Genomic DNA, 15,744 nt, shown 5'->3' on the forward strand with positions numbered 1-15,744 from the left:
AGAATCATACAGTAAATGGCGTTGATACTGCAAATATTTGCCATACAAAGCGTTCCCACACATTTATCAAGAAGATTTATTCGGCTAATAAGTTAGAAGGATGAAATATACAAAATACCACCACATATTATAAGTTAAGCCTTTGTAAGGGCGGCTTTACTTGATGATAGGAGATCGCCCTCGAGTTTACGTCTGTACGTATAATAAAAATTGAAGTATCCGGTTCAAAAGGCAAAATAACAGTATTTTACTAAAGGTTAATAAATTATTTTTCTTTTTTCTCACATCATAAAATAAATTTGATAATTGTGAAACTGAAGTGGCAGTGGGCAGGGCACATAGCTCGAAGGATAGATAGCTATTGAGGTTGTAAAGTCCTCGAATGGCGACCACGTACTGCAAGGCAGTCTTGGTAGGCCCCCCACACAGGTGGACCGCTCATCTGGCCAAGATTGACGGATTTGGTTGTATATCGGTAGAGCAGGACCAACCGTCATTCGCCGTTCATGAGTCAAAATTAATTCTTAAGCAAGAGAAAATCGCCGTGTTTATCACGTAGGAGTCGTTCCTTAAAAATAGGAATGGGAACGCTGATTTTAGTTCTTCTAAAGTAGTTTGGAAATACAAAAATAAAAACTCGAAAAGACCGGTAACGCCTGTTATTCCGCTGGTTTTCAACTCTCGTACGCTATTATCCTATTCAGAAGACTAAGTCTTGCTTCATTTAAATATAAAGAAATCCATAACAGATTAACGTTAATGGAAAGTTTTATTTATAAAATTCAACCGGTAACCGCTTCGACTAAGACTTACATGATATTTTTATTTTGTGTTACGTTTACACTTTACCCTGAGCTTGTTATGATTTCTTAGAAAACTCGGTTTATATGCGAGAATGAAAGGAAAATAATGAATAAACAGGAAAATGTAACCACTATATAACCATAACATTCCTGACGCAAGTCCTGCAAGCTGTTATATTTTTAATAAAGACTTGTTGAAAATGAGAAAACTTGAAATAAAGTCATAGATCAATAATGTTGTTATTCGTTATAATAATGTAATAATAAATATCGTTTATTTCAAAGAAAATTTATATGTAAATATAAATTTTTTTAGTGGTTGAGACTTCCCAGTAAGTTGTCTTAGGCCACTTGTATTGGGAATATCTCGCTATAAAACTAATTGCATCGACTTCCGATATATTTTTCATGTCATACCGTGATTTGAACCAAACTTGAAACTATTTCATTTATATAAAAACATTGTTAGCTATATTGTAACCCGCCCGTACAACGTTCTATGAAAAATTATCCGTTAGGGAAAATGTCATCGGAATCCATAGCATGGATTAGTAGAAGTTAGAAGAAAGCTCCTTTATATCTACTGCTACCAATTACCCACAACTTCTTTGTGCTCCCTTGCCAACTCTTAAAAAGTATTCCATTTAATAAGTGTGTATATTTGGTGCATATAATTGAATTTTGTCAATATAATAATTATGAGTTCTAAATCAGCTACCCCAAGGTTTTTCAAATTGATTTTCAAAAGTATTCGATTCTTTCTCTGCTACCCTGGGCACCTTGGAAACGATTTAAAATTTTGTTGAAAACATTATTTTGCGTGACGGCCATCAAATATTTCCAGAGTCATTTACGCCATTCCGAGAACCTTGGAAATTATGAAAAAAATTATGCTTCCAAAGGTTTCTTTCACTGTCAATTATCATATGTAGATTCGAGCTCAATTTCAGGATAAAAATTATTCTATGTCCTTTTCTGTATCCCTGGTAACGTGTGTGGAAAATATATAAAGTTATGGTGTGAAAATGTAACGAACATACAAACTCACATTCGTATACATATATTTATAATATTGGTTAGGAAATAAAGCTCATGAAAAATTAATTGTTTTATTTTTTTAGTACGATACAGTACAAGTATATGAACCGATATTATTCAAACACCTAACCAGTTGTTCGCTTTGGTGGGAATTATTTTAACTTGTATAAGGTATAAATAATGACCACACTATACTTTAGATCTTGTTAATCTAAAACATACCTGAAAACTAAGAAATAAAATTATCCTAGAACATTTATAAGTTGGCGACAAGTTTAACATAAAAACTTTCGGCTATGGTTCAATGCAGCCGATTTTAACACCATCTTTGTGCTGGAGAAGATTGATATTCGATATATATTAGATTGCGATTTATTACAAGAAGATCTTAATGCAATATACAAATGGTGTGCTAGTAATAAAATGACATTGAACACAAGTAAATGTTACTCTATCACATCCACTCGCAACCGCGATATACTCAGAACTCAATATAGCATTAATGGTTTAGTTCTAGAGGATAAAACTGATATTAGAGACTTAGGGGTTTTTTTTATAACAAATTAACGTTTCTGCCTCATATTGATAATGTTATTAATAAATCTTCAAAAATGCTAGGCTTCATCATCCGTAACTGTAAAAAATTCCGCAATCCAACAACTAAAATAACCCTGTATAATGCTTATGTGCGCAGTAATCTAGAATACTGTAGCATCGTTTGGTCTCCTCAATACAACATTCATCAATTAAGAGTTGAACGCATTCAAAAACGGTTCTTATGGCACCTTGCTTTTTCTTGTGGGGTACATAAGCAATTGCCATCGTACTGCGATAAGTTGAGACACTTTAACTTGAAAAGTCTTTCTGTTCGACGACAAATGCTAGATCTAATATTTTTATACAAAATAATTAGAAATCAGCTCGACAGTCCATCACTCGTGCGCTCCATCAGCTTACGAGTTCCCCGCCGAGTACCAAGGCGTGCGCAGGTTCAGCTGGCCTGTTCCATCAGCCATTTGCCAAAACTAACCTTAAGCCATTTTCTCCCATACCACGTCTATCAAGAACTTATAACTCCATCTGTGGTGAAGTAGATATTTTTAAAGATTCTTTACCTGCTTTTAAAAAAAATATTACGAGATTGTTAGGCGCCAAAATATGATTAATATTCTTCTTCTTCTTTTTTTTTTTTTATTCTTTTCAAATTCGTATCTTGATTTTATAATTTTTGCTTTATTTTATATAATTGTTTTCTTTGTGTCACGGAAGCAAAGGCTGTGCATCTTGTGACACCTTAATTTGTTGTACATTCAACTCATTATTTGTTAATATTTGATATATTTTAAGCGTATTAGAATGTAACAACTACTGGTTGACCTATAAATAAATAAATAAATATTCACGCTGTTTATAACCTAATGAATCCTTATGAGATTTCTTTGTTAAAGAAACAATATATTAACTAGTGCATCTTAATAAATTCCTAGTAATGTGATGTAGTAGAAGTATTATTATATTAATAAATAAAAACGTTTATACATAAACGGTGATAATCATACTTTTATTACAAATTTTAAAATTTTTGTAATGTTGTCTTTTGTGGGGTCGGAAAAAGTCATATTTGTGCCAACAAATCTTTTTGTTGGTTAAATTTTCTAAATGCAAGCAAACAAAATTATATAACTTCTTAAATATGTTCCTTATAAATATATGAACACTTTCATTAAAGAAATACATTGAAGTTGTGAACAAATTATCAAATTATATTTAGAAATAATACCAGTGATATAAATTCTAAGCATTTAGAATTATTTGGTTTTCTTATCGCACACAAATCGCAGATGAATGTAATAATTCAAGAGCACGTAGCATCCGGCACAGTCCGAAACGAGACTACGAGCGGTAGACGCGTCGTAGCTTAGTATTCGTAGCGCTACGAATTTGATACACGATAATATAAATTGACTCTAAAACTTATTTGTTCAAATACGTAAAGTTCGTGTGTTTTTAAATTTAATTTATTTTATATACGTGTAACGATTAGTTAGAGTGAACCAATTATATATAATAATAATTTAAAAGTGAATATCTGTTGGGAAAATGAATGACACACTATACGAAAACTTCTGGGACTACTTCAGTACGGATTTAACGATGAATATTACGGACAATGATGTTGATTCTGTGGGAGAGTCGGACCAAGGTTTTGTGGTTGGAATCTATACGGGTTTGTTCATGGTTGGCGCTGCGGGAAATATGGCTGTGTTTATAGCTCTTGTGAGGTCGAGGAGGAGGAAATCCAGGGTCAATCTGCTGATGACACACTTGGTGATTGCTGATTTGATTGTCACATTTATAGTCATACCTTTAGAGGTAAATGTTATGTAAATATTTTTTTAAATAAGAAATTGCATAAAACATTATTATAAACACAAGTATAACGGGAAATAACTGTAATCATTTATTTTTATAACTATGGATGATGCCATGTCAAATTTAGTATTAATATCTACAATATTTATATCTCAATCTTTAATTTCCAGTTCTGCTTGTGTTTTAAGATAAATTCTTTATTTGCCTTGGTGATGCTTCAGTTATCTTTATGAAATCACAAATGAAAAAACCTTATAATTTATTTATTATACCTGGGTCAGCACATTGATTAAATTTATAAATAAATAATTCGTAATAATAATTACTTTGATATCAAATAATAATTAAAGCAAAATCAAAATAGTGTATTTCTTTGAGTAACTACGTGAAGCATATTGTAATTATTCAAATACTGACAGTCTAATTGGTTTACAAATAACAATATGCAACTGCCTAACACCCTGTGCATCAAGGAACAATATTTTTGCATTTTATCATAAAAGCAATCCACTCGTGGCTCGGTCAATATCCCCGAGATACACAATAGATTTGTGGCAAGTGAATGAGTATCCTAGATGCACTAATGGTTTGGATCTGCAAAACGCTTTGTTGTGTAAACATATTGTCAAGCCACACACTGCAGTTGTAAAGTGCACAAAAGTGTGGGGAGTGTTCCGAAGAGCTGTTTGCCCAGATTCCACCTTCCCATGACACGCCATAAATTAGGATATCATCCCCGCCATCTGGATGTCTGGCTGTCCACAGTGCGGTTTTCAAGGAACTTTCTTTCACGTGCAACCAAGCTGTAGAATGAGCTTCCTTGTGGGAGTATCCAAGTATCCCACCTTTCTTAAAGGCTGGTAACGCTCTGGTGATTCTTCTGGTGTTGCAAATGTGAGCGGCATCGATCACTTAACATGAGGTGACGCCGTACGTTCGTTTGTCTACGTCGTCCATAAGAAAAACAAGATGCCTTTAACAATTCTCGAGTAACGCGTCTATCTGTTGGTTATTATGTTACCATTAACAGACAATACTCTCAACTCTCGATGTCTGCATTGTCTTTAAGGTCGGGGGCTACAATGTGGCTAAGATATTTAATACTTTCTACTCCTTTGCCTTAATAACAGGCGACAGAGAATTCTTAAGAAAGTATGTACGCGTATATTAAAATTCCAAAACAACAGTATCATTGCATTTATATAAATGTTTGAATTTTCTCATGAATTTTTTATTTATATATTAATAGGAAGACCAACTGCATACAATAATTTTAAAATAAGTCTAATAATAATAAAAAGCCAATTAAAGGTCCTCACGGATAGTTTAATATAACCATAAAAAGCATTTTCACTAAATTATGTTATGTCTGCCTACATGTTATTTTTGGAATTCACTCGCCGAATGCAATATCCAATCAGTAGGCCTTGTCATCCACTCAGAAAGTAATTTTTAACATATAATTCAAATAATAACTGTTAGGATATCTTTTCTATTTGAATGTTTCGCCGTTTATTTATGATTGAAACATACGAATTAAAACAAATTTATTTGTTCTATATACAATCTAAAAGTATAGAAAAGTATGCATTTATTCATGACAACACAAAACCTTATTTACATAGTAAAATTAGCCAAATTATAAATAGGATGAAAAGGACCCACGGAATTTTTGAAATTATTGAAATAAGGATCACCCCAAGTCAAGCTGTTGACAGCAGCCGTAGACAACACATTTCCTTTTGTTATAATAGGTATTAAAGTGACCATCTAAAAATAGTACAAAAAGAGAAGAAACTAAAAAGATTGAATTCTTATGGGAGTTGTAAAAATATTTTTTTTTATATTAAATAGGATATATTCTGCTTTTTTTATTGAAGCTGTTTATTTTTTTTTAATGTTTATGTTATCTTTTTTATATGTTCGTGCAACGAAATGGAGTTTTAAGGGATAGTTGGCTCTTACCAGTCTTAAATAAAAGTCTTAAATTAAAAGTATCTTAGACGGTGGTCATCACCTATTTGTAAGTAAGCCCATACTTGACCTTTGGTCACTTACATGCAGTATAAAACCTGACTATCATGCTTAAAAATTTAATAAATTTAATATAACATTTAATCATCGAAATAGTTCCTCGCTTTTGGTGTCTAAACCACTGCAGCAGAATAAGCATACATAAGCTGATCTGATAAATACTTAACCCTGCTTTACATCATGCAATCGGGTAACCGTGGCTTAACAACAAGCTGTGTTGCCGTTCAAATTAGAGTTAGGGGAAATCACTCATTACTGTGCCGAGTAACAATACCACGCACATTAATATAGCAGCATTCAAATACAATATTGACTCATGTGTGGTATACGCTAGGCAGTGAGTAAATTACCTTACGCCCTCACAAAATTCAGAGAACGCAATACTTCATTGAACGTAATTGAACAATATTAATTCTTCACAGTTTCCAGTGAAGCTAAAGTTGAGGAGATTAATAAGAAAAGTGTAAAAATAAATATAATGTCATTAAGGACGGACCAAACACGACGTTACACGAGGATAACTATACGGGGATATTTTTCTCCTTGAATTTATTCTTTGGTTGTTTTCGTTTGCGTTCTTTCAACGTACTTGCGGAGGATGCTATCGCAGTATTGTTAAACAATGATTTAAAAGAGAATGATGATTGAATGTATAAACCGACAAAAAACCATGCTCTATTGTTTCTTCTCATGTGATATAAAATGCCATAATAATTCATTATGGTAGAATAATAGTGAAGTGTCAAATGTTGACAGCTTGTTTATTTTTCAAGAGTCTTTTATTCGGCTCTGACAATTATTATTCTAAGTTTAACCTTTTATACCACAAAAATCGCCCGTGTAAATACTCGCATATAGTAATATTATTCTTATGTTAGGTTAGTAAAATGCAAAATTTGCTTTAATCTAAGAATAGTCATACCTACTCGCGGGTAAAAACTTACTCCAGTTGTATCTAATCCTAATATCCGTGAATAAATAATAACATATTTTATTATTAATTCGTTTACAATTTTTACGTCAAATAAATCACTACCACCTCTTCCTACCAGTTCCAGTATTCGTCATTGCATTCATTTTATAAATAATGTCAGTAATATCAGTTTGAACACCAGTGAGAAGCCTCCATTGCACAGGATGCGGGCTAGATTATGCCACAACGGCGCCTTTTTCTGTCGTAATGCAGTAATGTGTAAATATTACTGTGTTTCGGTTTGAAGGGCGCCGCAGCTAGTGAAGTGACAGAGCAAATGAGACTTAACATCTTACATCTCAAGGTGACGATCGCAATTGTAGTGCCGCTCAGAATTTTTGGGAAAACCCAATTTGAAAAATCAAGAATCCTGAGCGGCCCTGCTTTGTTATGGGCTGGGCGTGTCAATTACCATCAGCTGAACGTCCTGCTCGTCTCGTCCCTTATTTTCATAAAAAAAGAACATAAGTATCACTAAAGACATTCTCAATGAAGTCCCAGGCATCGTTTAGATAATCTATAGTTGAGTAATTAGATTAAAGCAAATCTTTAATCTTTAAATAAGACTCTTTTATTAAATTGTATAATAAACTTATAATTAAATTCTCCCTTAAAACGATTGTTTTAACAATGAGAAAGACTATTTTGAGCAAACAGTGTCTATTAACTATAAGTCTTAGATGTAATTAGTTAAATTCAGTTAAGTTTAATTAGCAGCTTGGACACTGCTTAAGTATTTAGTTATGATTCCAATAACTTGAAGTGGTGGAGGTCAAAACATATATACGAGTACCCGGCTGAAATTATAACAATTTTAATCCTCATTAAATGTATCTTTAGCACAGAAAATTGTAAGCTCGTAAACAGTCTCGTAGTCGTTCTGCATAGTATGAAGAAATTTTTCGAAAGCTGTATTTATTTATTTTTTATATAAGAGTAATAATAAAGGTCTACCAATTGTTTTTACAGTAGGTTGCAATTTGTAACAATGTGTGTCCAGGTCTATATGTTTGTCTTCGTGTTCTTACAGATTCAGGTAGGAATATCAACATCATCAGCCGGAAGACGTCCACTGCTGGACAAACGCCTCCTACAAAACCTCCACGACGATCGGCCCTGCGCTGCACTCTTCCAACGTACGGCGATCTTGACCAGGGCGTCGGTCCATCTTGTCCATCATCGACATAGCTCAAATGATTGCGAAACTGAAGTGGCAGTGGGCAGAGCACATAGTTCAACGGACAGATGGCCGTTGGGGCAGTAAAGTCCTTGAATGGCGACCACTTTGTTGTTAGGCCCCCCACAACATGGTAGTAATAAATAATAAATAAATTCCAACGACGCAACGAGCGGATACAATTGCTGTGACATGCGGATTGCATTGTTCCGTCTTAGCTTTTACATTTCCGTACACAAACGGTAACTAATGGGACCCTATTACTAAGACCATGCTCTCTGTCCGTACGTTCGTCTGTCACTACTGCCGCTTTTAAAACTCGAAAATGGCTGCAATGCAAATAAAAAAAAAATTTTTTCTAGTATAAAGTCTGTTTAAAAAGTAGGTATTTAAAAAGTACAATCTTACATCTTGTATAATGCCACGGAACCCTTGATTCACGTCCAACTCGCAATCGACCAGTTTTTTGTGTTCCCAGTTATCGAATTAACAATAAACAAAATTGGTACCGCGTTTTTAATAACGCAATGGATTAGATTTTATAAAGAGTTATGTTTTTATTAATTTATTCATATTTGTACTATTCTATTCACACATGCAAAACAAGATAGTAAGCTTGAAAGTTTATTAGCTCAGCATGCCCGTTGGATGGGTATAGCGGTGCTTTTTTCTGTCTCCAATCACTCCTGAGCAAACACTATTTTTCTTTCTTATTTTCCGGCAGTAATTTTCCCTGCTGTCCGCTTTCCTATGGCACTACCTCCGGATACTTCACATCACAAGTATCAATGCTATGCAATCGCAATGTTACTGATACATTAGATTTTTCTCTAATCTTGAGCGGCACTGCGATGTGATGTACAGGTCGTATCATTACCAATCAGGTAAACCATTTGACTACGTGCAACGCAGAGCTCGTATAGTCGGGGATTCAGTTCTCTGTGAATGGCTGGATCATTGGCGTTACGTAGAGACGCATCAGTGTGTGTCGTCAACGGCATTTATCACGGGGAGTGTTCCGAAGAGCTGTTTCATCTTATTATTGCCACCGACATATTATAGTTATATCATCCCAACCATCTGGATATATGGTGTTCCTCCACAGTGCGGTTTCAAGGAACTGTTTTCCACGTACAACCAAGCTGTGGAAAGAGATTTCTTGTGCGGTATTTCCGGGACGATACGACATGGGTACCTTCAAGAACAGCGTGTACACCTTTTTAAAAAGCCGGCAACGCTCCTGTGATTCCTCTGGTGTTGCAACAGAATATAAATGACCCGTACGTTCGTTAGTCATAAAAAAAGTAACTACTTCTCTTAAGACCTTTATTTTATTATCTATAAAAATAAACCTATTCTTCAATTGATTTCGTGAAGATGATTATGTGTTTTCGTGTTATGTTTCAATGTGTTTGTATTATATTGTAAATACATTAACACTTAGAAAAAAATATTTATTTAAATCGGCTTACCTCACGCTTCATCGGTGTTGGTAAGTCGTGAGAAAAGCCGATTTAAATAAATAAAGTTAATAATGTCTCTTAGAAAATGTATGTTTAATTTATTCGTATATTTTGTGCTATTTTCGCGTACGCGTCAAAATATTGTAGAGCATGGATTAATATTTGATGGTTTTACAAACTTAATGTTTCTGAGTCTATATTCCTAACAAATTTATTCTAATAAACTAGTGTACAGGTCATCTCATGTGAAGTGATCATCACCGCCCACACTCTCTTGGAAAACTATAAATTTCACAGGAGCATTTCCGACCTTTAGGGTAGATATTTGCGCTGATTTGAAGGTATTAATTACATGTCGTATCGTACTGGAAACACCAAGCAAGCTCGTTCCAAAGCTGGGTAGGACATGATAAAACGTTATTTTATCCATTTATTTTTGGGTATTGAATAAGACTATATATCTATATTTACATACAGGTGTCCCAATGTTATGGGACATGAAGGGAAAGTACCTTAAATATCGTAGATAGGGTATTTTATTGAAAGGAGACTTTATGTTGTTTTTGAAAGTTAGTAATTCTGCATTCAAAGATTTTCTAACTTGCCTCGTCTGGGACTCGAACCGACTTAAAAAAAAACACCCCTACTTTTATGTTATCAATTGAAAGAATGGCCAAAAACAAATAACCCATCTTAAGCAACACAGCATTTAAAAAGAAAGGAGCAACGTAAAATGTTTGAGTCAAATTTCAAGAAAGTTATTTAATGCCAACGACGACGTTCGAAATGATAGCATTGATTATTCGTAAATAAGTACCCACTTCATAATTAAAATACTTTAAAGCATAGTTTTTTTTAGTTTAAAAGCGATACGAGAATGTGGGCGAGTTACAAACAGAATTGTGCCATATCATATAGAGTATTCGCCATAAAATGATTAGAAAGTCAAAAGGCAGCGGACTCATTAAAAGATTGGCGATTTGCGTAAGACAAGAGGAGTCACATTTTGAGCATTTAATTAATTAATTTACAAAAAAATACCCACTTAATTGACTACTTTCTCATATCTACATATAAAGGTGTTTTTTTACATTTAACAAATAAGGGTGTTTTTTTACATTTAAGTCGGTTCGATTCCCAGACGAGGCAAGTAATTTTTAGGAAGTCTTCTTTCAGTAAAATACCCTATCTACGATATTTAAGGTACTTTCCCTTCAAGTCCCATAACTTTGGGACACCCTGTATAAGCATGAAGTGTACCCCTAACTACTTATATGTAAGTAATAAAAATTTATTTTATATTTTGTTTTATTTTGTACAATACATATTTTAAAATTTAATTTTATCATTATAGTATAGTTTTAAGTGTTCACATAATTGTATGTTGATGCATATGAATTCCTGTTTTTAAAGTGCAAACTTCTTTAGGGGCGTTGAGTATTTTTCTTGGAATGGGTATAAAATTTTAAATCCGCGTCAAGACACGTGGCCTGATCGAAAATTCGTAAGACAGATCGTTGAAATTATACTTCTTACTAATTATAGTTGACCAGTGCTTGAATCATTGTGATTGCGAAGCCAAAACACCGCGAGGTCGAGGCATCGATTTCAGCCGTGAAATATTTTAACAGTTTATTATGGATGAAAGTTGATTTTTTTGAGAGATATACTTTTTAATGTAAAATAATTGTAATAGTTCTGAAGTCTTAAATTTTTTTTGTAATATAAATTGTAATTTTTGTGTACGATAGCGCAGTGAATGAATATTTTATTCAACAACATAAATTCTAGTACTTTTATACAGATAAATAAAGGAAATAGTGCAAATATTCAAAAATGTTCAACATTATTGTTCTTGTTTTCTTTGAATCAAAGTCATATGCTCTGTGATTTTAATTTTTTTCTTTTTAAATTATTTTGGCATAAACGTTTATGATATAATATAAATATAGTTAAATGATGACGGACCCTTTTTGCGAAACTGGGTACCCGGGCATGTGCGTAGTGGTATTTATACTCTACCATAAGAGCCTTTATTATTAATTATTGTCATATAATATATATATATATATACGACGACATTGATGTATATATATATATATATATATACATCAATGATTTATATAACTGCGCTAGAGAGGTGCAGGTTTGAGTTCCGGATCGTCCATGAATTTTGATAGAAATTTAATTTGTATATTTAACAGTCTTTTCTCGTAGTTCAATTGACGAGAACCTTAAACTATCGATTCAGCTAACGATCATAGATTTAACGACAATATTTTAAGAGCTCATCATAGTCGGTAATACATAATTTGTTTATTCTTTGAGAAATTGTGAAACAATTTTTATTTCCATAAAATTAATCCTCGAGTTATTCAGCATTTTGGTCCACACAAAAACCTCATTCCAAATGAAAAGTCACTCCAAACGACAGATGAATAGAAACATATTATCAAATCATTATATCGACCTCTAACCACAGCCGTTTGGGCTGACACTTATTATGTTACCAAACTAGTTTTATCTCGCGTCACTCCTACCCCTATAATCTAGTAAAGTTATTGCAACACACAAAGCGGTGCGGTTTGACGGTAAAAATTTAATAAATATAATGTATAACCGAGAGATCCCGCTATTTATATCTCAACAATAAACGACGATAACAAACAAAAATAAGTTTTATATTTAGTGTCTTGATGATGCTCATTCTAATGCTTTGCCATTTACAATATAAATCTGTAATATCTTCAAAAATATACATTTATATTCCATGCTGTAAAGCACCATATTGAACTACATATATTAAAAAGAGCGCAACAAAAGAATGCTGGGAGAGTTTCTTGCGCCGCTTCTTCTCTCTCAGAGCGCCATTTGTTACCGAAGCGGTAGTAGTATCTAGTATATTAGGAATGACATCAAAAATAATTCTAAAGGAATCAATTTTGAGAAAATAAGTGCCTTTTATGCTTTTAATATTAAATGCACAATGCCTTTAATATACTAAATTGGATAGGGTTAATGCTGTATTGCTTAAAATGACTTCGTAAATAAGCCAATATTTCTCATAATTATTATGCATTATCACTTAGGTCTAGACATGTACCATCACTGACTCTTTTGTAGACCTTATTAAGGTGTAAAGTACTCTAGTACATTATTTTGATCTATCTATGAACCCAATATCATTCAGCGTTGCAATGTAACCACAATAAAATGTGTTCATTGACGATATCATATTACCAACCTCTAAAATTATCAGCGTTTCTCTACTGCATAATATGTATGTAATATATATAAATATATAAACCTTCCACTTAAATAAAAATTTAAAAAACCGCATCAAAATCCATTCCGTAGTTTTAAATATGTAAACAGACATAGCGACTTTGTTTTATACTATGTAATAATAATACTTATATCCTAAGTAGGTAATACTGGTTAAGATAAATAAGCAATTAAGTTAGCATTAATGCTAACATGACACTTGCATCCAGATCGCGTGAAATTATTAAGCAAACTGATCTTATTTAGTTCGTCTCGCACCGCACCGCACGTGACACCGTGCGTGTCGCGTGCGTTTGATCACGTAAGGCAGTTCATCGACATGTACCTACTGTTTGTTGTTTTACTTCGGTCAAACCGCACCGCTTTGTGTGTTGCAATAACTTTACTAGATTATAGGGGTAGGAGTGACGCGAGATAAAACTAGTTTGGTAACATAATAAGTGTCAGCCCAAACGGCTGTGGTTAGAGGTCGATATAATGATTTGATAATATGTTTCTATTCATCTGTCGTTTGGAGTGACTTTTCATTTGGAATGAGGTTTTTGTGTGGACCAAAATGCTGAATAACTCGAGGATTAATTTTATGGAAATAAAAATTGTTTCACAATTTCTCAAAGAATAAACAAATTATGTATTACCGACTATGATGAGCTCTTAAAATATTGTCGTTAAATCTATGATCGTTAGCTGAATCGATAGTTTAAGGTTCTCGTCAATTGAACTACGAGAAAAGACTGTTAAATATACAAATTAAATTTCTATCAAAATTCATGGACGATCCGGAACTCAAACCTGCACCTCTCTAGCGCAGTTATATAAATCATTGATGTATATATATATATATATATATATATATACGACGACATTGATGTATATATATATATATATATATATATATATATATATATACATCAATGATTTATATAACTGCGCTAGAGAGGTGCAGGTTTGAGTTCCGGATCGTCCATGAATTTTGATAGAAATTTAATTTGTATATTTAACAGTCTTTTCTCGTAGTTCAATTGACGAGAACCTTAAACTATCGATTCAGCTAACGATCATAGATTTAACGACAATATTTTAAGAGCTCATCATAGTCGGTAATACATAATTTGTTTATTCTTTGAGAAATTGTGAAACAATTTTTATTTCCATAAAATTAATCCTCGAGTTATTCAGCATTTTGGTCCACACAAAAACCTCATTCCAAATGAAAAGTCACTCCAAACGACAGATGAATAGAAACATATTATCAAATCATTATATCGACCTCTAACCACAGCCGTTTGGGCTGACACTTATTATGTTACCAAACTAGTTTTATCTCGCGTCACTCCTACCCCTATAATCTAGTAAAGTTATTGCAACACACAAAGCGGTGCGGTTTGACCGAAGTAAAACAACAAACAGTAGGTACATGTCGATGAACTGCCTTACGTGATCAAACGCACGCGACACGCACGGTGTCACGTGCGGTGCGGTGCGAGACGAACTAAATAAGATCAGTTTGCTTAATAATTTCACGCGATCTGGATGCAAGTGTCATGTTAGCATTAATGCTAACTTAATTGCTTATTTATCTTAACCAGTATTACCTACTTAGGATATAAGTATTATTATTACATAGTATAAAACAAAGTCGCTATGTCTGTTTACATATTTAAAACTACGGAATGGATTTTGATGCGGTTTTTTAAATTTTTATTTAAGTGGAAGGTTTATATATTTATATATATTACATACATATTATGCAGTAGAGAAACGCTGATAATTTTAGAGGTTGGTAATATGATATCGTCAATGAACACATTTTATTGTGGTTACATTGCAACGCTGAATGATATTGGGTTCATAGATAGATCAAAATAATGTACTAGAGTACTTTACACCTTAATAAGGTCTACAAAAGAGTCAGTGATGGTACATGTCTAGACCTAAGTGATAATGCATAATAATTATGAGAAATATTGGCTTATTTACGAAGTCATTTTAAGCAATACAGCATTAACCCTATCCAATTTAGTATATTAAAGGCATTGTGCATTTAATATTAAAAGCATAAAAGGCACTTATTTTCTCAAAATTGATTCCTTTAGAATTATTTTTGATGTCATTCCTAATATACTAGATACTACTACCGCTTCGGTAACAAATGGCGCTCTGAGAGAGAAGAAGCGGCGCAAGAAACTCTCCCAGCATTCTTTTGTTGCGCTCTTTTTAATATATGTAGTTCAATATGGTGCTTTACAGCATGGAATATAAATGTATATTTTTGAAGATATTACAGATTTATATTGTAAATGGCAAAGCATTAGAATGAGCATCATCAAGACACTAAATATAAAACTTATTTTTGTTTGTTATCGTCGTTTATTGTTGAGATATAAATAGCGGGATCTCTCGGTTATACATTATATTTATTAAATTTTTACTATTAACTTTTGACAGAACGAAGTCGGTTCGGGCAGCTAGTAATCCCTACTAATATTATAAATGTGAATATAAGTTTGTTTGTTACGCTTTCACGCCTAATCCACTCAACCGGTTTTGATAAAATTTAATATAGAGATAGAATAGAGCTGCGAAAATGACATAGGC

The 15,744-nt window shown here is 33.1% G+C and overlaps 1 protein-coding gene across 1 annotated transcript in view; it reads left to right on the forward strand.

The window, feature by feature from the left end:
* The first annotated feature begins 3,941 nt into the window (after nucleotides 1–3,941).
* Nucleotides 3,942–15,744, forward strand: part of LOC126973055 (adipokinetic hormone/corazonin-related peptide receptor variant I-like) — a 59,181-nt gene continuing 47,378 nt past the window's right edge. Inside the window, exons 1-2 of the mRNA XM_050820169.1 lie at nucleotides 3,942–4,214; nucleotides 14,648–14,692. Of these exons, the coding sequence (XP_050676126.1) occupies nucleotides 3,942–4,214; nucleotides 14,648–14,692 (318 nt within the window). The remainder of the gene's footprint in view (nucleotides 4,215–14,647; nucleotides 14,693–15,744) is intronic.

The sequence above is a fragment of the Leptidea sinapis genome, chromosome 28 (genome assembly GCF_905404315.1).
Source record: "Leptidea sinapis chromosome 28, ilLepSina1.1, whole genome shotgun sequence".
NCBI lineage: Eukaryota > Metazoa > Arthropoda > Insecta > Lepidoptera > Pieridae > Leptidea > Leptidea sinapis.